Source organism: Natrix helvetica, assembly GCF_964273705.1.
Source record: "Natrix helvetica genome assembly, chromosome: 7".
Taxonomy (NCBI): Eukaryota; Metazoa; Chordata; class Lepidosauria; order Squamata; family Natricidae; genus Natrix; species Natrix helvetica.
Window position 1 is genome coordinate 23881507 of NC_138558.1, and position 23886 is coordinate 23905392.

The 23886-nt window shown below is 41.1% G+C and overlaps 1 protein-coding gene across 4 annotated transcripts in view; it reads left to right on the forward strand.

Annotated features, from left to right (window-relative positions):
- Positions 1-23886, forward strand: part of SGMS2 (sphingomyelin synthase 2) — a 46221-nt gene that overhangs the window by 14760 nt on the left and 7575 nt on the right. For all 4 annotated transcript variants that reach the window (XM_081959238.1, XM_081959240.1, XM_081959237.1 and 1 more), the window contains exons 2-4: positions 11968-12046; positions 17752-18404; positions 23573-23690. In XM_081959238.1, coding sequence (XP_081815364.1) covers positions 17950-18404; positions 23573-23690 — 573 coding nt within the window. In that variant the 5' untranslated portion in view covers positions 11968-12046; positions 17752-17949. The remainder of the gene's footprint in view (positions 1-11967; positions 12047-17751; positions 18405-23572; positions 23691-23886) is intronic.

Genomic DNA, 23886 nt, shown 5'->3' on the forward strand with positions numbered 1-23886 from the left:
TGTCTCCTCTCCTCCTTTTTTAGATTTCTCATTTAAAAAATACTCCCAACAACATTAACTTTTCTGATGTACAAGAACAAATGCAACTATCAGTTCAATTACAAACATATAACCTGAAAGAGAACTAAACCATGATGCTTCTTGGTCTTCAGTGATATCATTTATTTATTTATTTATTTATTTATTTGATTTCTAGACCGCCCCCTCTCCCCAAAGGGACTCGGGGCGGTGTACAGGTACCAAATTAAAAACCTTACAAATAATCATAAATATAGTTAAAATCGAATTAAACTTTAAACCCCTGTACAAATTTATAAAAATTAAAAACTTAGCCTAAGACCAAAATTTAAAAATACAGACTGAGGTGGGAGAGCTGGAATTAGGCCAAGCCGGCTAGATTAAACAGGTGGGTTTTGAGCTTCTTACGGAAGGAGCGGAGGTCCGTGGTTGTTCTAATATCAGGGGGAAGGTCATTCCAGAGGGTCGGGCCCATCACAGAGAAGGCCCTTCCCCTGGGCATCGCCCGCTGGCACAGCCTAGTGGACGGCACCCGGAGGAGTCCCTCTCTGTGTGAGCGAATCGGCCGAAGGGATGTGTGGGGCAGGATACGATCCCGCAAATAACTAGGCCCTGTGCCATGGAGCGCTTTGAAGATGATAATCAGCACCTTGAAATGCACCCAAAAAGCGACAGGTAGCCAGTGCAGCCCGCGTAGGAGAGGTGTTACGTGGGAGTATCTAGCGACTCCCGAGACTGCCTGTGCGGCCGCTTTCTGAACCAACTGCAGTCTTCGGGTGCATCTCAAGGGGAGCCCCATGTAGAGAGTGTTACAGTAGTCTAGCCGGGACGTCACAAGCGCATGGGTGACTGTGCGAAGGGCATTCCGGTCCAATAGGGCACGCAATTGGTGCACCAGGCGAACCTGGTGAAACGCCCCCCTTGCCACGGCTGTCACATGGTCGTCCATTGACAGCCGGGCGTCTAGGAGGACGCCCAAATTGCATACCCAATCCACGGGGGCCAGATGTTCGCCCCCAATGGCCAGTGATGGAATCAGCTGGTTGAACCGGGGTGCCGGTAGCCACAGCCACTCCGTCTTGGATGGGTTGAGCTTGAGTCTGTTACTTCCCATCCAGATCCGTACGGCTTCCAGACACCGGGACATCACTTTGATGGCATTGTTGGGGTGGTTCGGGGTAGAGATGTACAGCTGGGTATCATCCGCGTACAGATGGTAATCTACCCCGAACCCATGAATGATCTCGCCCAGCGGCTTCATATATGCATTGAACAGGAGAGGCGAGAGGACCGACCCCTGTGACACCCCACAAGTGAGCGGCCTCGAGGTCGACCTCTGCCCCCCTGTTTGAATCAGTTTTCTTTTTATAGAATAGAATTAGATAGCTTTGGTGCAAATACATGAATAGGAGTTTTCATACAATTTTTTATAAGCAGGAAAAAGTGCTTGTTTGTGGAAGTATCCAGATTTATTCTCAACCTATTCCTTGGTACTAGGTTAATATTGAGTGCTACATATAGCACACTCTTCAGGTTTATTCATATATTACTTCCTCATATATCTGTCTACTGCTGTCTCTCTCTGTTTTACACATACACACTGAGACACACCCATATATACCCATACCCCCCCACACACATAAAATACACACTACAGTATTTCTTTTGTGATAAGCAGTGTTATGTAAAGTATAGAAAGCAAAACAGAAATGAGAAAGCAATCTAGTTTATACCAAAATTATTTACTATCCCTTTCCATACTTTTCTGTTCTTATAAATCATCCATGCTTCTATCAAGCACGTACACTGCTTCAGATTGTATTTTATAATCAGCTGCATCCAACCTCAACTTTCTCAGTTTTTCCTTTATGACTATTTACTCTTTTTCATATGTTTATTTTGCAGTTCCTAATTCATTCTCCATGCTGCATGCTATGCTGCAGAGTAGAATTTTATTTATTTTATTTATTGAATTTATTGGCTGCCCATCTCACAAGGCTAGCATTACACATGCCTGTTCAGATTCAGTATACTGTAGTTGTTTTACTGTATTAGACAGTTTCTAATGTAGATTTTACTTATATAATTCAGTGAACAGATTGGTTATTTATATCTAATTCATTATCTTTGTAAACATTTAGTTAATAATTGCTAATCTTTGAGCATACAAGCGATTTATTATGGATACTTTTATGTCACTTCATTCAGGTGAATATAAATGGTTTACTGGTAATCCTTGACTAATGACCATTCAAAGATCTTTTGAAGTTACAACAGCGTTCAATAAGATGACTGGTCCCCAAAGCTATGGCTGTTCCCGCATCCCCACAATCACATGATCAAAATTGGAGCGCTTGACAGCTCAGCTGATTTACAACCACAGAAGCATTTCATCCCTCATTCATGAGTTGGTGGTGGGGAACTATGACTATGTCATTTTGGGTCCTGCACTCCATTGGTGCTGCTACCCTACCTGACCTTTGGTATCTTCTTGGTCCCACTGCTGAAGCAGCATATCCAACCTGGCCGTTTGGAAGGCAGCTGCTGATCTAGGAAAGTTTCTTTCCAAAGTTGTGCATGGGAGTTTCCTCATGAAAACTGAGGAATAAGGCCTCAAGAATATACTTGTACTACTATATTACTTCTCTACTTATCACTTTGAGTGTTGAGGGAGATACAAAGTTCCAGTTCTTGCTCTTCTGGCAGCCTTAACCTTTGTTATTTGATGCTGTTTATAATAAAATATATAATGTATGCCAGACTAAATAGCAACGCAATCTATAAAATTATATTATACATTCCAATTAATTCATAAAGTCAAAATAAATAATAGTCCCATATATTTCTTTTGTATCTAACACATTCCTAGTTCCCAAATATCTGCTTAAAGAACCAAGATTCTAACAACTTTAAAAAATATTAACAATGAAGATGCAGCTCCTATTCTTAAAAATAGCTGGAGGAGAGAATGTTTGTATCTGGTATCTTCCTACCACATATAATGGACAATAGTGTCACTTAAGAAGTACTCTATAGTAGCATATAATACCTCTTTTTGATCTATTTATAAAAAATGAAGTGATTAATGCAGGTGCTTGGCAATGAATGTTAGATGTTGTGAAATTTATAGGAATGTGCTATTTCTCCTAGGCGCTGCTTGGAGTATCCAAACATGGGTTAACTTCAGTTTGCTACCCAAGGACTGAAGCTTGCAGCGGCCATTTTGAAGGGGGGAAAAAAGTGGCACGCTTTATTTTTCAAGCCGTTTGAATTGCTGCAGCCTGGTTCCATAGCAGATCGCCACTGGGAGGGCTTCTTAATATTGGGATCTCTCTCTGCGGCTCCAGGCAGGTCCTTCCCTCCCCAGGAAGACTATTAAGAGCGGCTGCAGGGAGTTTGGCTTTTCTCTGGCCATTCCCTACCTTATTCCAGTGCAGATCTGCAGCGCCTTGGGACGTCCAATTTTGGCGCCAAAAATATTGCTCGCTGTTATTGATCCAGAACGTTGGTCTTACCTGAACGTTTTTTTCAGGAGATGTGGAGGGAGGGGGTCACAGAAGGGTTATTACAGCCTGATTGGTCCATTTGACTGAGAGAAAACTTCTTAACCTTCGGCTTCTCCCGTTGGTTCCCAGTTTCCGCGATGTCGTGACATGTATCTGTAACAACAAACAAAGACAAGGGAAAGCCCCCCCGGGGCCACCCGATCCTACACCTGTCTTTTCTCAGCTCTTTCGATGACCTTCTCTATAGCCCTGGATCGCCTGAGCTCATCCCTTTGCAGAGCTCTGGAAGGTCTGTCCTCTGCTGAAGGCCTAGAAGCCCGAGGCCTAACAGGGGGAGTGGGTTCAGCCTTATCATCGCCTGCCTGAGATGGCGCGGCCTGCTGGGCCTCTGTTCTATCAGCCATCGCCCCACTCACGTGCACCAAATGAATTTCGAAGTAGAAACAGCCCTTCAGCTGGTGGGAATCGCCTGCTCCGGGCCTCCGGTAAAACTACAAACTGCACGGCCACGTTGTATCCAGCCTCTCCGTGCTGCAATGCCCAGACATGTGATCCAAAATGGCTGCCGGCTTCTTTGGGCGGTCTCTGGCAAAAGTGCGCCTAAAAATGGCCGCCGACCTCGCCCTTAGCTTCCTCTGCCTGCGGGCGGCTACTCGCACGCTCGCCGCCCCAAACGGCACCCAAGAAAGTCACTGGAGCTCCTAAATCAACGGAGATCTCCAAATTCAAGAAAAAACGGCCCCGCGCCACCGCCGCGGGCTGTAACCGGCCCCGGACTGCAAGAAATTCAAATGTGAAGCCGATCTGTCGCTTTCGCGCCGAAAAGCCCCGGCGCGCTGCGACTTTCGCTCAAATACATTTTTACATTGTGCAGAGAACGCAGGGTCGCCCGGCACGCCCGAGACACCAGGCATCAGTCCGGAGCGACCTTCGAAGCGGGGGAAGTAAGCTAGCGCCCCCCCCTACTGAGTCTCCCAGCCTTCTGAGGGCAGCAAACAACAGCCCTGCAAGGCAGACCCACTACAAAAAAACAATTTTTCAAAGTAATCAAATTAAAAATTCTAAATTTACCATCAAATATCATGCAACTGACTAACTAGAAACCCATAAAACACTCCTACTAGGAACCAAACCTGAGTCTTGGACCGACTGAGAGGAAACTGGGAACCATCGGGAGAAGCCGAAGGTTAAGAAGTTTTCTCTCAGTCAAATGGACCAATCAGGCTGTAATAACCCTTCTGTGACCCCTCCCTCCACTCTACTGGAAAACTGCCGAGACCCATTTCCTCAGGACTTGGACTGAATTAAAGAGGCCTATTATCCAAAGCTATATCACATACAGGGGCTAATTACAACCAAGCTGTGATAGGGCTGAAGTGTACCATGGCCAACAAGAGTGTGGCTGAAGTCAGGGATCAAACTGAACCTACCTCTAACAAGCGCAGCAGGCCCAACCCTGCTGCTAAAGGGGACAGTGCAGGATGCCCTGCAAAAGGGAAACAGCCCAAAGCCAGGAAGGTCTCAAAGGCTGCAGAAAGGTTGGCTGAGAGAAGACAGGAGATCCTGGAGAGACAATTTCAAAAGGCAGTTAGTGCCCAGGCACAAATTGTTCAAGTCAGGGAACCACCACCAGCTCAGGTTCCTGCAGACATCCCCATAGTGGATATTCCATGGGAGGGCTCTCCATCTCTGGCGGACAAAGGGGACTTTGATTTTTCTCCCAACCCTTCCAGTGCATCCCCCCAGGTCTCCTGATTCCCCCCTGGAAGAGGTGGACATGGAGGAGGCCTGATCTTTAATGGGGGAGGAGTCTCCCCCTTCTGGACCTATTTCTGGGACCACTCCTGAGTTTTCCTAAGTGATGCAGGAAGTGGTTGCATGGGCGATATCAGAGGGGATTGCAGATGGCATCCAACAGCTGGGTCTCACCTTGCCCCTCCAGAACAAGGCCAAAGCTAGGATGCAGACCACAGGAGCTCACACTCAATCCACCAGAGCCTCCCCTCCTGCTTCCTCAGCTGTCAGCGAGGTGTCTGAAGAAGAGGAGGGTGGACAGGACGCCCCTGATCTATTGGAGGATGAGAATCAGGTCCCTGACGCCCCCGCCTTCTCTGGCTTATTCAAGCCTTCAATGTTTAAGGCCATTCTGACCAAGGCTAGGGCTTCGTCCATTCAAATGGGACTCCCCGCCCAATCCGACAAGACTGCCACTGAACAGGGTAGCAAGGAAATGGTCAGATCAGGGGATCCAGGTGCAGGTCTCTTTAAGGAGACCACTCCCCTCAGGAGCTGGTTCCGGCACCACAGCTGTTCCTGGATGTTATCCAGCGACAATGGGTCCAGCCTGGGTCGTTGGCTAATCCCAGTGTGGTGGATAAAAAGCTCTACTCTATGGAGAGGGGCATGGAGGATCTCCTGAAGCTTCCTCAAGTAGATGACCCCATAGTGGCGCTAACCTCCAACTTGGTTCTCCCAGCTGACCTACTGGAGGGACTCAAAGCGGAAGACAAGAAGGTGTGGAAGGCCTGTCATAAGACTCACACGGCCACCGTGTGGGCCATGAAGGCCTCCTCCTCCTCTTCCTACTTCAGCAGGGCAGCCCTATTTTGGCTCCGCAAGCTGCTAGCCAACCTCCCTGCCGGAGACACTAGATCATGCCAAGACGTCAACAAAATTATTGCTGCGGTCGAATACTCGGCCAACGCTTCCCATAATGCCACCAAATTTTCCTCTAGGGCTATGGCATCTAATGTGACCACATGCTGTCTGCTGTGGCTCTGCCACTGGCAGGCGGACATGAAGGCGAAGTGGAAGTTGGCCTCGGCATCTTTCAAGGGTGGTAAGCTCTTTGGTGAGGCCTTTGACTCAGTCTTAATTGAATCCAAGGACAAACGCAAAATCTTACCAGCAGTCACCGAGAAACGGGACCACAAGGGTCATTTCTTTTTTCGTAGGCAGCCCTTTCGGAACACTGACTCCCCCTCCACATCTGGGGGATTTACCAGATCCTATCCCCAAACGCAGGACCACTGTCAGGATAGGACATTCTTCAGGGACAAAACCAGACAACAGAGTAACCGCAGGTCATTTCGAGGAGGGTTCTCCAACCGCTCCTTTCGCAGGCCCAAGTGACCATCACCGGTCACCTCCCATTGGGGGTCGGCTACAGCTCTACACCACCCATTGGGAGGAGACAATGACGGACGCTTGGGTACTGAACATGATCCGTCACGGCCTTACCTTAGACTTCCTTTCCTTTCCTCCGCGGGCCTTCATCCAGTACCCCCTCCCGAAATCGACCCACAAGCTACAATTGATGCAGGCAGAAATCTGGCATCTACTGGTCAGGAGGGCAGAAGATTTTACTCGATCCTCTTTCTAATCCCCAAAGCCTGGGGAGGGGTGAGAGCCATGCTGGACCTCAAGAAATTCAACATCCATATAGCGTACAAGCGCTTCAAGGTGCAATCACTCCAGACCATCTTGGGTTGCATCAGGCAGGGTGACTACCTGACATCAATCGACCTGAAGGAGGTGTACCTGCACATTCCCTTTCATCCAGTATATCACAAATTTCTGAGGTTCGTTTGCAAACCAGCATTATCAATACAAGGCTCTTCCTTTCGGCCTATCATCGGCCTCCAGGACGTGCACCAAACTTCTGGCTGCTGTCGCCGCACATCTCAGATCTTGTCCAGTAAGAATTGTCTGTTATCTGGACAACATCCTATTGATGTCGTCGTCCAGGGAGTGGGCGTGTCGAGATCTCAATGTCACCATCCACGCACTACAGCAACACGGTTTCTCCGTCAATCTGGAGAAGAGTCACTTGGAGCCTACCTCCAGGATTCAACACCTGGGCACTGTGATCGGCTCCAAAACTTGCAGGGTGTTCCTCACACAGGAGCAGATGGACAGCATCACATCCCTTGTGCGTCAGATCAGGAGATCCAGGTCAGCACCTCTAGTGACTCTATCCCAGCTACTAGGAAAGCTGATTCGTGCATCGCTGTAGTTCCTTGGGCACGGCTGCATGCATGGGATCTTCAGTGGTTCCTTCTTCCTATTCAGTGGTGCAAGGCCAGCAACTCCAAGAGGGTGGTCAGTGTTCCCCAAAAGGTGCTCTGCTCGGGTGGTGGCAATCTTCAGCGCTGATGAAGGGGTCCCTCTTCAAGGAACCAGAGCAACAGGTCACAAGAACAGACACCAGCTTGTACGGCTGGGGTGCCCACCTACAGACACACGTGACGCAGGGCAGATGGTCGCAGGCAGAGCTCGCCCATAACATAAACTGGCTGGAGCTCAGAGCCACCAGACTAGCCCTGCGCCACTTCTGTCGGTTCATCGAGGGTTCCCATGTCCTCATACTGACGTACAACATCACCACCAAGGCCTACGTCAATCACCAGGGTGGAACTCGATCAACAGCTCTGATGTTGGAGGCGGATGCCATAAGACGATGGGCCGAGCGCCACCTCGAGTCCTTGAGAGCGGACCATATCTCGGGGGAGGACAACGTGACAGCAGACTGGCTGAGCAGAACGACCATCAGCAACTCGGAATGGCAACTTCATCCATCTCTGTTCTACCAGCTGACCCAGAGATTCGGTCTTCCGACAATAGACCTGTTTGCCAGTCCCAAGAACACTCATCTGCCCCAGTTCTTTTCAAGATTCCAATTCTCCAGCGTGGAGGTTCACCGACCTTTTCAGCCTGTCAGTGACCAAGCACTGGCGCATACCTCAGGAGCAGGTCTCCCTCAGCCAGGGGGCCATACCTCACCCTGACCCACAATGGCTTCAGTTAGCCGTTTGGCACTTGAGGGGCACTTGACCTTCTGACAAATAAATACAATAAAATAAATAAAGAAAGAAAGTCATTCAAACCATCCAGGCGACCTTCCACTGTGCGGATCGATGATGCTACTTGGGCTATCTTCTCCTCTTGGTGTCAGTCCCATCACATCGATGCCACAGCAGCGACAATCCCACAAATCCTAGACTTCCTACAGGAGGGGTTGGACAAGGGCCTCGCCCCCAACACCCTTCAGAGACAGGCAGCAGCCCTGGCCACCATCTTGTCCAGAAATGATTCTCTACCGCTCAGCAGACACCCAAGGGTCCGCAGTTTCCTAAAGGGGGCTACCAACCTACGCCCTCTGACGGTACACCATTACCCAACTTGGGAATTATCAATTGTCTTACAGGCCTTAACATCGCCACCATTCAAAACAATTCGTTCTATTAGCCTATGACATTTGTCGTTCAAAACCACTTTTCTCGTAGCCATCACCTCAGGACGCAGAATTTTGGAACTAGCCGCACTATCAGTTAGGGAGGACCATTGTATTATACATTCGGACAGAGTCATTCTGTGATTGGATCCAGCATTTCTACCAAAAATTAACAGCTTATTCCACAGAACGCAAGAGGTCATCCTCCCCGACTTCTGCCTGCACTCCAGTCATCCCAGGGAGCGCATCTGGCACAAATTGGATGTGCGCGGCGCTGTGCGGGTATACAAAAATAGGACAGCCTCTTTTCTCAAGTCAGAATCGTTCTTCATATCGTTCCAGCCCACCTCCATGGGCAGGAAGGTATCATCTTCCAACATAGGACGTTGGCTGCGCGCTTGCATTAAGTTGGCTTACGAGCAACAATCCAGACCTGTTTCTCTTCGTATCACAGCACACTCCACGAGGAGCGCCATGACTACAGCCGCTTGGGCTACTCAAGCGCCTATTGAAGAGATCTCCAGGGCGGCTACCTGGTCCTCACTGTCACCGTTCATTCGGAATTACAGACTGGACTCCTTTGCCTCTGCAGAGGCTTCATTTGGAAAGAGGGTCTTACAGTGGGTCCTTGCGGCTCCTGCTAACCAGGACATTCCTTCTTCCCACCCTGGGACTACATAGCTTGGGTATGTCCCATGCTTGGACACTCAAAGCAGCTCCTAGGAGAATGACCGTTGGCTTACCTGAATGGTCATTCTCTGGGTGCTGCAGGAGTGTCCAACCCTGCCCTGGGGTCACCTGAGGGCACGTGACTTATCACCTCTATGGCATAGACTTTTCTCCATACAACATTCTTCTGGGTCTCATACCTTCGTTTTTTAAACTGAGCCTCTGAGGAGAGCAGGAGGCGTGGCTACACAATATTTGAACTCAGTCCTTGGGCAGCAAGCTGAAGTTAACCCATGCTTGGACACTCCTGCAGTGCCCAGAGAATGACCATTCAGGTAAGCCAACGGTCAATTCCTATGTGACTTGATCACCTCCCATAGCAATAATAAATATAAATGACACATCCTAAAAATAGTTCAGTCACCACTTCTTTAACAAGAATGTGAGTGACAACTATTCCATTCACTGGTTGTTGACTCACTTTTTAGGTGAAGTAAATGAAAGTACATATTACTCAGCTCAGGCTCCTCCTTTTAATGATTATGATTAATCTAACTCTTCTCATTTTTCAATTAAGGACTATTGCAATGCTGATCTCTGTAGCCATGAAATAGTGAAGTAGCTTAATGTCATTTAAGATTGAATTATTAAAACTATAAGAAAAAAAAAAACCTGAATGAATTTTTCTAAAGCAGCAACTCCAGAGGGGGGTTCCTACCAGTTCGAACTTGTTTGGATGAACCGGTAGTAACCTGGAGGCCTGAGTCGCTGGAACCAGCAGCCATGCGCCTGAACCGGTTCTCCTACAGCAGCGCCATTTTGATTTTGGGTTCTGCGCATGCGCAGAACAATTTTCACGGCAGAAATGTAATTTTCCCCCTTTTTAACCTTTCGCGCATGAGCAGACCTTTTTAGGTGCAAATGCACACATGTGCAAAAAAATTTGCGTGTCGAACCGACTGTAATGCCGGCAGCAACCCACGCCTGAGCAACCCATATGTATCATCAGAAATTCTAAATATTAAACATACATTCTGATTCTCAGTATAGTTAAAAATACAACTTTGTGGCAAAATATTTTTAATGCACGCTCTCTTAAAATATTGTTCAAAGTAATCTGGAGGAAACAATGTTTCTGCTTGGCATGAACAAACACTGCACATGTTTTTTGTTTGAATATGTAATTGTTTATCTTCATAGATTCGATAATGCCACTTAGAAAAACCTCCTTGCTCATTTCTGCTTACTTTTACTGAGTTTTTCTTTTAAAAAAGATTTCACCTTAGCAGAAACAATATGTAACTGGAATGCTGTTCTTTTATAAACATTTTAGAAATTGAACAAACAATAAAATCAACAAAATATTAAGAATTAAGGTATCTAAATTGAACAATACTTTAAAAAGCAAAATATAGAGAAGGCAAATGAAGGCATTTTGTTTCTTAGATGGCCTATTAGCTTCAGATTTTTCTTTGTTCTGAATGTTTTTGAATCTGTCTGACAAGATATACAGACATATTTGTTAATGTATTTATTGTATGTTGTTGTTGCATAATAAAGTAAAATACTTTATAAGTAAAACTACATAAATATAATATAAAAACAATCTAAACCCTGGTAAATATTAAAAATAACAGACAACACTATAACAGGCAGCCGGAAAAACAATGGTAATGGGACAAATACAGCATTAAATCACAATAATAAATAATAATAAAATAGTAATAAGACACTAAATTGTTAAAATGCTTACATGGTTCTTGAGAAAAGAAAGGCTAATTTGACAGTGCAAATACAATAATGTAGGCATCAGGAGAATGCCTTGGTACAGCATTAATCAACCACCTCTGAAAAGGCCTTTCTTTTGTATCTTACCCACTTTGCCTTATCAGTTGCCCTCATCAGTTGAGGGTATCTGGAGAAGATGTTAAGTGAAGATCTTCAGTAAATGTGGAGGGAGGGGCTGTAGGCCTCAGAGTTTAAGGCTTTGTAGGTTAGTACCAGTATTAGTATTTTGAATAAGGCCTAGAAACAGATTTTCACCATGTACAGATGGCCAAGCAGTAGAATAATGTGACTGTATCAACCAATCCCAATTGGCAACTCATTTTTCTGATTTTAATCTAACTGAAGTTCCCAAATCACTTCCAAGTTAGGCCAATTTATAACAAGGTCATTTATAAAAGCTTCAGGAAGGTTTGTTCCAGCTAATTCACTGTTACAGACGGAAGGAAGTTTCAGCATTAGAAATTATTTTAGGCCTCTAATTATTGTACTAGATATAAGAATTACTTAGAAGGAATACAGTATTTTCTAGAAGGTGACAGGCATCACTTTTACAAGAGGGGGAAAAAAACCACAAATAGTAAAACTGCCTTTTAATCTTCATGCAGCTAAATTATCCTGCCCAGGCAATGGTATAAAACATGAATTGCCTTACTTACGGTATATTAAATGAAAAGCAGTAAAGCATATTTGCAAATTATATCAGTGCATCCCCTTATCATCTCTTTCAACTTCTCTTTCAATGTTTTCATGCAGGTGCCAAAAGATTTGAGAAATAAAATAACTGTCATGGAGAAGAATATTACCAGCAGCATCTTTTGAAATTAACATCCAGGTAAGACTATGCTTACTCTAATATAAAATACATGCTTTCCGTTTTTATCATCGAGTTGATTGGATGCATGAGACAATATGTTGACTTGAATGATAGTCTCTAGGTGGAGATCCTATCTTACGATAGGATATGACTCTCTAATCACATGAATGTGATTAGAGTAAAACTGAGCCTTGGTTGTGCTTATGGCACACTGGATATAACAAAGGAAAATGATAGAAATATACTATATTAGATTTATTGAAAGAAAGAAACTGATAAAAAGTAATCAATGACAAGGATAAGTTAAGATTAAAAGAAGCAGAAAAACAGTTGAAGTGTATTTTTGAGAAAAAATAGAAAAAATGGAATGGAGTGAAAAAGTCTAAAGAAGGAACTTCCAGCAATGCAAAATTAATTAAGAAAAAAAAGTTAGGAAATAATTTGAAACTTAAGTGAAGGAAATCTGGAAGGAGTATTTTAGTACATTTGGGAATAATAGTGGAAGGTCAAAGAGAGAATTTGAAACATGCCATATATAGTATGTTAGCATCCCAGAATCAATTAATGAAGAGTAATGAATGTTTCATGCCTGAAAAATAGAAGAGCTCCAGGTATAGAGAGTATTTTAACCAATGTTAAAATATAAATGTGGTTTGTTTGCTTCTGCCTGTACACCGCCCCGAGTCCCCTCGGGGAGAGGGGGCAGTCTATAAATTCTAAATAAAGTAAAGTAAATTTGTTTAATGTGCAACCTGTATAATATGTTTGTATGTGATATGTAAATCAGAACAAGTAAATGACTTTATGTAAATATTTTCTTAAAAGATAGTGTATAATATATTGTGAAAAAAGAATATTTGTCAAAAGTGAACATCTATATAACCGCTTGTTTCTGCCCATTTTTCTACATGGAATTGAGAATTAAATCAGCAGAAACATGAAAGTTGAATGCAACGGAAATTAGATACTGAAAAAGTGTGTTGACAAAACAAGAGGTGGGGTCAGGAATGAATGGGTATTGACTGAACATTGACTAAATACAAAATCAATAAAAGTTGATTTTGTACAAAAGAAATTCATTGTAGTAATGATATTTTGATATATATAAAATAAGAGAGTGATGTAAGATCTCGGGGGAGCACCACCTTCCGTATGATGTAGCTGTCAAAACTTTTCTCCACACTTATGTACCCTTTCCCCCAAAATATTTGTAAAAACCAATAAAAACTTTTTATTTTTAAAAAAAGAAATTCATTGTAGTAGTTTAGTCATGTAAAAAGAGTGAATAAAGACCAAGATACAAAATAAATATATGAAGATAGAGTGGATGGACTGAAAGAAGAGGAAAGATTATAAAAAGTGCTGTTGGGTAAAGTTAGCACCCTCAAAAAGAGATGAGAATTTTAAAAACAAAATTATTATTCATTATTGTATTCCCCCTTTCTATATCTTCAAGGCAGGCTAAGAAAGAGGGACTGGCCCAAATTCACTATTTGGCTGGCTCTCATTTATATTGGAATACTATGATAGAAGCATGATTAGCGTGCAAGAATACAAAAATATGAACGTACATACTGATGCATTGGTATAAACAATATTTTTAGCGATATTAATGCCACAAATTCGTCTGGATTATTATGTTTTTTTCTGCCATGCCTAGCATTACTTTCATCAGAATGGAACAATGTTTAGTTTAATGACCACTCATTCAGCAACTTATGATTGTGCTGAGTGACACTTGAAACTAGTCCTTGTAGCTGCGGCTAACACAGAGACCCTGCAGTCACGCAATTGTGATCTGAGTTATTGGTGGCTAGCATGTAATTATGACATTGCATATCCCAAAGTGATGTGATGCCCATTTGCAACCTTCACTGTCACTTCCAACAAGCAAAGTCAATCGGGAAGTCAGCAGGATGTTGCAAATGTGTTTTTTTTTAATAAACAAAAGTTTTATTGGTTTTTTTTTAAAGTATTTTGGGGAAAAGGGTACATAAATGTGGGAGAAAATTTTTTGACAGCTACATCATACGGAAGGTGGTACTTCCCCGGAATCTTACATCTCTTTCATGTTTTATATATATCAAAATATCATTGTTACATTTATATTAGCAGTTATTTTACTCAATTCTTTAGCATCTTCAACCATATTTTATATCACTTCTACATTTCATTATATTAGCAATTGCAATATGTTTTTAATTCATTTCTGTGACCTAAGTTTCATTACTGTCTCCTCTCCCCTGTCTGTTGGCTGAGCCAAGGCTCCTCCCCCCTTCGTGTCTTGTGCACCGTCTCTTGTTTCACCTAGGAGGTCCTTCTGTTTTTCCATGAAGGCTTCTGCCTCCACCACTGTGTTAATTCTCACTCTGGCCCCCTCCCAGAAAATCAACAGGCCTTCTGGAATTAACCACCGGAACCAGATATTTTTTTCATATAACTTTTTAATTATAAAGAAGAATTTCTTCCTCTTATCTCTTATTCTTTTTGGTATCTGTTTCAAAATGGTTATTTCTTTATCCTTATATTTTAAAGGTTCCCCCCTTTGAACTCCTAGAATCTCATCTCTTGTGGTTTTTCTGAAGAATTTAACATGAACCTCCCTTGGGACATTGTGTATTCTGGCATATGCTGAATTAATTCTATATATCAGGTCAATATCCCACGCTAGCTGTTGCCTATCTCTTTTAATATAATCTGCTAAAATTGTTATCATAGTCTCTCTTAAGTCTTCACCCTCTGTTTCAGGTATATTTTGAAACCTAAGAAAAAAAGACATCCTTTCAAATTCCATTTTTTCCAAGTAGCTCTCAAATCCAGTATTTTTTTTTTTGTAAAGCCTTCATCTCTTCTCCCACCCCCACAGCATTCTCCTCCAAAGCATTTATTTTTTGGCTATTTTGTACAGTCTGTTGTTGATTCTGTCTGAGTTCTTCCTTTAAGTCCGCCAGCTGCTTTTTTATTTTGTCCTGTCCCTTTAAGAGTGTCTGAAACATTTGGTGGAACGTATCTTGAGACGGCTGTTCCCCCTCAGAAGCTTTTGGTTGCAAAAAGGAAGTTAATTGTGTTTGTGGGGGAACCGGGCTTGAAACAGCAGAAGATGGAGCCGACACTGGTTTGGGTGGAGGCTTTTTTGGAGGCATTTCAAAGTTCAGGAAAAGTTATAGTTCAAAGCAAGAAAAAAATGGTGTCTGTAGGGATGCGCCGCCGGGCGGGACCAGGAGACAGGCAAAGTCCAGTGTGGGATATCGATCTTCAATACAGCTCCCCTCTGGTTATATTCAATTTTCCCCAATCCAAGGGATTGTATAAAGAGATTCGTCTAGGGTTCACGCAGGTTTTATAATTCCAGTCCAAAAATTGGGAACGTGGGATGAAACGCCATTTTGGCTCAGCCTTCCCCAGGGAACAGAGAACAGTCATTTAGAAAGTTTCCATTCGTAGCTTTTAAGGTCAGCTCACTTTCTTCCTTCCTTCAGTTCATTTGTAACAACAACATGAACGTGGGATGATACGCCATTTTGGCTCAGCCTTCCCCAGGGAACGGAGAACAGTCATTTAGAAAGTTTCCATTCGTAGCTTTTAAGGTCAGCTCACTTTCTTCCTTCCGCAATTGTTAAAGAAGGTCATTAGCCCATTGCTTGAAAGAAGTGAATATCAAAGGATTTTTTTCCCTAATTCTCTCTCTGTAAGAGAGATAGTGTAAAGCCGCTTTTCCGAGAAGGGGGGGAGAAAAAGCCCCTTTCTCCAATCTTAACACTTCGTAGAGATCAAAGAGTCTTAAGGATACTGCTAATCCTCATTTACTTAGTTGTTCAAAGGGAGTAAATAAAAGACCCCGGGGGTGTGTGTTCCCTCCTCACCGCATTTCTGCTGTTGCCTTCAAATGAAGCATTTTCTTCCGATCTCCTCCGGACGAAAGCACGCTTGGCAAGCACCCCCCCCCCCAAAAGCCTCTCAGTGCCTAGGGCAAAGCTGGCAGCCTCCCTGCAGCCGCCGCTGCTCCAGGTGGGTCCAGCAAGCCGCCTCCTCGGCAAGACGCCCCTACAAGGCATCTTGTCCCCCCCTTGATCGGGGGGGGGGGCACCGGGACGGCGAGCGGCGGACAGCATGTCCGTCGTCCACAGAAACAGAAAGTAGAATGGATGTTGCAAATGTTAACTAGATGAGATTTGCTTAACTTTGTGGGATTCGCTTAACAAGCAACCAGAAGTGTCAGAACTGCAATTATTAAGTGGCATGGTCATATGACATTGCACTTTATGACTGCATTATTTAGTGACAGCAATTTCAGCCCCAATTGCTGCTGTTAATCAGGGACTACCTTTAATGGGTTTGTACATATGTATGTCACAGTTCAGATAGCCTATTCAGAAGCATATATGTTGAGGGTATCAAAACATAGCATGAATTATGAGGGCAGCTACACCATGAAAGAAATCCACTATGTTTCCAGCCTTTAGCATCTCATCTGAATGTACGTTCCATTATAATGGTTTATGTGACTCATTAGTTGTATCAGTTTACTGTTTATCTCTTATAAAATGAAACAATGATTTATAGCTAATGTTTATAGATTATAATACAAAGGAAAGTGCTTGGTTTGAGGTAAGACTTCGCTCTGCCTTGATCTGATTGTATTCTCCAATGTCTTGAAAGCTGTACTTGGAGATCAGTCATTTGTCCTAAAATAGCCTATGGTCAAAGCAAAAGTACAATGCAATTGTGTTTCATTTTTTAAATGCCTGAACATATTTTTTTTAAATGCTACCTATGTATATTAAGCCAACAAATATAAAGATGTTTGCAAAAATCATTTTGTACTGTGCAATATAAGGACATAACTAATTCAATTAAAAGTAACAGTAGTCATTTCTATATTTATTTATTTAAACTTATACCCTTTAAACTTAAATCTAATGACTTTCAACATCTTACAGAGTACATAATACTTCCAAGGTCCCTTCCAATTCTGTTTTTCTCTTATTCTAATATACAAAAGTGAAAGCATCTATGATTTGATTAAAAATAATAATAAAAACCCCCAAGAACAAAGACAAACTAAAAAGGTGGCACAATGTTTTGAGCATGCTTAATGTTTTGAATAACATTTAAATTATTAAATGCTATTTTGGATTTCCATTTTTAGTTTTCTCTGAAAGCCTTCTGAGAGAGAGCGAGTCTGAAGGGATTCTAAAATATTGGCACTACCATGGAAAAACAATGCCTCTTAGCCTTGCCCACACTTTTCCTTCTAAAAGTATGGGATTACAAGTGTTTCCCTGCAGAAATTAATGGCTCAGGGTGATTCTGCTTGGAGTAGGCTGTTTCAGATGCCAAGCCATAAAGTGTCTTATCAGTCAGCATCAGCATTTTAAATGTATCCAGAAACCAATTGGCAACCAGTGCAGGGATTGCAGAATTGGTGTTATGTATTCCCAATGCCGAGTAACAGTAAGCATGCAGGGTGCTAGGTTCTAGACCAACAACCCCTAACCTTGGGGGCAGAAGGGATGGTTCTGCACAAGCAGCGTGCGAGCTTTTGAGCGTGCAAGTGTTCTCGTGTGTGCAGCTCCATTTGGATAAGTGGAGTTGCACACATTAGCACACTCACCTGCCATATATATATATACATTTGTTATATATCTTTTATAGTGCAAAATGATCTATACGTGGATATATGTCTAACAGTGCTAATTATTGTATGCTAAATGTAATTTCAGGTAGCATGTTGATGATCCTTAAAAGAAAAATCTACCGAAGAACCAAAGCTGTAGCTCAAAGTGGAACCTATAGTTTCTGTATGCTTTGTTAAAAGAATAAAAGTGGGTGAAAGTGGATGAGGAAGACTTTAAAAAAAGAAGTGGAAGCTATTTTTTGGAAATCCAACTAGAATCCATTAATCACACATATTAAACCTGATGGATACCATAGAGACAGCAAAGCTTGAAGAACATATGGAAGGCCAGACCAGTGAAACTTCCAATGGTTATGCTCGACCTGCTCTGGCTGTTAGTGAGGAAAACAAGAATGGCAGCAACAAACCAAAGAGTTTATCCAATGGTTTGCGAAAAGGTGCTAAAAACTATCCAGAATACATACAAATTTCCATGCCCACTGACTCTAGAAGCAAGTTTCCTTTGGAATGGTGGAAAACAGGCATTGCCTTTGTATATGCTGTCTTCAATTTAGTTTTAACAACTGTCATGATCACAGTGGTACATGAGAGGGTACCTCCCAAGGAGCTCAGCCCTCCATTGCCAGATAAATTTTTTGATTATATTGATCGTGTGGAATGGGCTTTTTCTGTATCAGAAATAAATGGAATTATCCTTGTTGGAATATGGATAATCCAATGGTTGTTTCTTAAATACAAGTAAGTATATATATTTTTCTTTTATTTTTCTTATTATGGAAACAGAGAACTTTAGATGTTTTTAAATGCACTGTATACCATGATCTACAGGGGTGTAAAAATCAATAGATTTGAGATGCTAACGAAGATTTTTGCAATTGCAGTAATGTAATCATAGAAATAAAGAATCTGCATTCTGAATGTTAAAATATAGCAAATACCTTCAAGTTGGAGAGATGTGGACAATATATGGCTAGCTAATTTATAGATTATTAATTGTAATTTGCACAGAATAAGATTAACAGATTTGGGTAAAATTGGGTTTTGCTTGGATTGGCGGAATGCTGGATAGAATGTGCTGAAACCGTGCTTATCAAAGTAAGTTTGGGAATTTAGCCTATTTTATTAATTTATTCACTTGTATGATGTAGAAATTTATATAGATATGAACCTATAAATAAAGCCTTAATTGGTAGAAGCCATGATGAATGGCAGAGATCAATATCGATCTAGTATCGATATTTATGAGGATTATGGCATATAGCGAGTTGTGACTTGGAATGTAAAAAAATGATAATAGGCATGAAGAAAAGAATTAGCAGATGAAAATAAAGGGATATATTGTGGGTATGTGAAACTAAGAGAAAGGGGAAGATTGTAATAGATCTGAATGAAAATGATCTACAGGTAGTTCTTGATTTAGGATTATTTATACACACTGCAGCATCACCCCTGTGGTCATGTGATCATTTGTGGGTGTTGGGCAGTCTATTTGCATTTACAACCAGTTGTAGAATCCCACAGTCTTGTAATTGCATTTTGCATCATTTTATGCTATTTAATGGCAAAAATGCCCATTGGATAAAATAGCTCAAGTTTACGACTATGTGGTTTGCTTGACAATTTAGTGACTAGCTTAATGACCAAGAAATAGATCATTTTGGTAAGACAAATGGTTATTGCTACAAAAAATGAGAATAAGAGAAAAATAAAAATGCTGAAATAATTTCAGATGAAACTGAAATGAGGTAATGCTAGAAGTAGTTAATAGATCAGTATTGAAAAAATAAATATGTTAAAGAGTGGGATTGAGGCAAATTATATAAAAGTTTGTTTCAAAATATTTGATAAAAAGCCTATCATAAATGCTGGGATTATGTTGAAAATGGCAGTGGTGAACATATAGATATGAATATGATGATGGTGATGATAATGATGATTTAAACTAGTATGCCACCTGAATTTCAATAACTCTGGGCACATGCTACATCTGGAACAATGTTAAAATGTGGGTGTAATTTGCTTAAGGAATGATTGTGTCAGTTGCTTATCACACATGAAAACTGCATCAATGCTTGATGATGGGAAGAATGCCATTACTCTTCTCCTTGTACAAAGTAAGAATACATGCAAAAAAAAATTTTTTTTAAGGAAAGACTTTGGCAATGTTTTGATTGAGTTACAAGAGGTGACAATAACATTTGACAAGTGCAGTATGGCTTTGTGCCAGAAGGATATATGCAAGCAACATTTTTGCTCTCAAGTTGCGCATTGAGAAATATGTACATGGAAAAAAGTTTTTCATAGGTTTGTTGATTTAGAGAAAGCATATAATAATATGAGTAGGCTTGAAGTACTGAATGTTTTGCATGAATATGGAATGAATGTTGATTGCTGATTACTATAGGAATAGCACTTAGACTTATATAATGCTTCATAGTACTTTACAGCCCTCTCCAAGTAGTTTACAGAGTCAGCATATTACCCCCAACAATCTGGGTCCTTATTCCACCAACCTCAGAAGGATAGAATGTTGAGTCAACTTTGAGCTGGTCAGAATTGAATTCCTGGTAGTGAGCTGAGTTATCTTGCAATACTGTATTCTAACCACTGTGCAACCACACCCTAAGAGCAATATAAGTGGAATGTTTATTGGATGTGTGTTGGCCTTTATGTGTGAATATATAAAATATTTGTAGGGTAATTTGAGGTATGTTGGTTGGATGCATGGATGTGCATGTACTTTTGTATGTAGATTATGCTGTATTATTTTAACTGAAAGCAGATGATTTGTCATGAATGTTAGACTGTATGATGCAACAAGGAGCATAGATGTAAACATTAATGTACCTAAGATGAATGTAACTATGTTTGACAAGGAAGATTTCAATGAACAATTATGAGTTACACATAATTGACAAAAAAGTAGAGCAGAAAGATGAATTTGTGTAACCTAGTAAATAAGATGGAAAATGAGTGAAGAAATGATAAGATGGGGAAATGCTGGCAGAAAGGGAGTAGATAATTTGTAATCTGTTATGAGAAATGAATATTTGCTAAAAGTATGCAGAAATAACACAATAGACCTCATTTTGTTATATCAGTATTAAAACTGGGTATTTCATAGAAACATAATGTTCTGACCTAAGCTTCCCAAGAGCATGAAGCAAACTCCTGGTCCTGACAAAAACCTTTTTAATTAATTTACTGTGAATTCTGCTCATTCACATTCAGCAAAGTCTTTCCAGGGAAGATTTACAGTCATAGACCTTGTCTGGCGTAGAGAGTTGCCAAGCCAATATCTGCAAAACTTGGCAAGGAGTCTCGGAGAGTCATGAGCCAATTAATCGAACTAATTGTCTCCTTCAAACTCCACTCCTCTTTCACTCCTCTTTTATTTCCTCTGAGACGGGCCATTGATTGTCCACTGGTGGCCTTACTCCCAAGTCGACCCCTGTTCTTTAGCTCTTCCCTTCGTCTGGCAACTCTGCGCATGCGTACATTGGGAACAGGCTGCAGCTGTTCGTCTGCCTCACTGATGTCTGACTCTGAAGGCATTTGATAACTGGCATACAGCTCTGGCCCCCTCTCTGCCTCACTGTCCAAATCTCCTCACTGTCTGAATCTGCCAGCTCCGCTGGTGGGCCACAACACATAAATGCAATGGGAACATGAGCTCTATGTAAAAACAAGGAGAGAAGGTCATATATCATTGAAACCAGTGACTTTGGATGGATAAGCAGCTAGAAAAATTATGGAGCTTCATTTTTATATATGATGATTGAGTGAGACTATTATATGTGAAAAGATTTGTTTTTACCCACAATGTATATGAAATGGATAGTGAAAATGATGGAACTTGTTGAAATGGACAACTTGATTGCTTTAATTAGTGCTAGGACATTGTCTAAATTTACTGCTAACCCCTTACTGACTTTTTATGGTAAATAGAAAAATTGATATGAATGATATATGATTTTGATTAGAATAAAAATATTAGATTATGATTAAATGTATACAATGCTGTAACCTTAGAGTAAGAGGTTATATTTGTAACTGCTGCAAAAGAAAATTGGAAGTCACTTCTTTATAATTTTTCTTTTCTTTGATATCTGTGCCTCTACTTTTGCTTTTTTCTTCTATTTTAAATTTTTCCTTTTTTCATTCTAAATACCAGTATTAGTTCTTGTTAGTTTTTATTTTGTATGAAAATGTTAATAAAATGTATAAAAAAGAATGAATGGGTGCTTAATGGAATACAGAAATGAGTAATTTGAAAGGAATACTTTGTGGCAGATTGGATTTATAATGAATTAGGACTGAATGCCAGACAAATATATGAAGGAGGAAGTTTAATTCAACAAGGGGAAAGAGAAAGTCAAGAGGATTGTTCTTGTTGAAGTTGATGAGGTAATCAAAAATAAAGAATAGGAAGTTTAAAGAAAGAAAAAGAGAATGTATGAAGCAAGGTGTGAACAGGGTGAGAACAAAGATTGTTTAAAAGAATAGAAAGATATTAATAGGATATTGAATGGTTTTTATCTATTTCTTTGCTTTAATGTTTATTGCTTTTATTCTGCATTTTGCATAACTTGCTTACCCTGAAATAGAACAACGTTATGGATATGTCTGTAAGCATATGTTTAGAAATAAAAAAAAATGTTGAGTGTAAATAACTCTTGCTTCCACATTAAGATATATATTAATAATAGAATCTGTAATGGTTTATATAAATTGAATTCTTATGAGAGTACAGATTATTTGCATTAACTAAATGCTGTATAGTTTTCAGTAGCATTATACTGTTACCTTTAAAGAAAGTGAGCACAATTTATAGTTTATGCACAGGGGTGGTACACACTTACCTTCCCTACCGGTTCGCAAATGTGTGTGTGTGCTTCCCTCACATGCACCACCTCCATGCATGCACTGATCCTTCCACGCATGCACTTTTGGTGGAAAAAAGGCCTTAATGGGATGCCATAGAGCCAGGCGTGGGTGGGCAGAGCCACCCATGATTTTCGCTACTAGTTCTGGTGATCCAGTCCACACCGGTAGAATACTACCTCTGTTCACGCATTCCTAAATGAAAATACTTCCTTACTTCACCCTATCCAAAAAATGCATTGGTCAAAGCAAGGTGATTGTTTCCCATCTCAATATTTTGGAGAGATAGGGTACCTCATAATCAGAGGTGGTATTCAGCAGGCCCTGACCAGTTCTGGAAAACCTGTAGTGGAAATCTTGAGTAGTTCAGAGAACTAGTAAATATCACCTCTGACTGGCCCCGTCCCCGTCCCCATCTATTCTCTGAGGAGGGTAGGAATGGAGATTTTACAGTATTCTTCCCCTGCCACACCCACCAAGCCACACTCACCAAGCCACGCCCACAGAACCAGTAGTAAAAAAATGTGAATCCCAACACAGCTCATAATACTATTGAAATAACTCATTCAAGGGCCTTCTCCATTAAGACAGAGTAGAAAATCAGAAATGTAGCAGGTTTTTCTTTTTTTCCTATTATTTAAAAGCTAAGTATGCTAAGTATGCATGCTGCTAACTGTTGACAATCCAAAATTCTACCATGAAATGCTCAGATGTCGTTTTATATTACTGTAATATCTAAGATTGTGTTGTGCAAAACAGGTCCAATGTTATGATTTTCATAGCCACCAGCTAAATATAGAAGAAAGGTATTATTGTAGATTTCCCCCCCTCACCTTTCTGAAACTAATATAACCAAAACATAACTTTGGATTAGGAAGTGGTTCTTCATATTTTTTAAAATAAATTTTATTCCACTGTGTTATAACTGCCATTGTAACAACCTTTTTTCATAGGAATATGGTATATTGCTAGCATTATGTCTCACGAATTCTTACCTCAATATGTTTGTGTTTATATTTCAGATCAATAGTAGGACGAAGGTTCTTTTTTATATTGGGAACTTTGTACCTCTATAGATGCATTACCATGTATGTCACCACTTTACCTGTACCTGGAATGCATTTTCAGTGTGCTCCAAAGGTAAATTTATTAGCATGTAGTTGTAATAGTTTCATAGATATCATTATGCTATTTCATTTGTATGCTTCCCAAGTTTGAAAGCTTTCAGGAAAGACCTGACACCTCCATCTACATTTTTTTCTAAATGGCAAAATCAAAATATTAAAAATTGAGAAAGCAAAAGCCATGTGGTCACAAATTCCAGTTCTAATCAAAG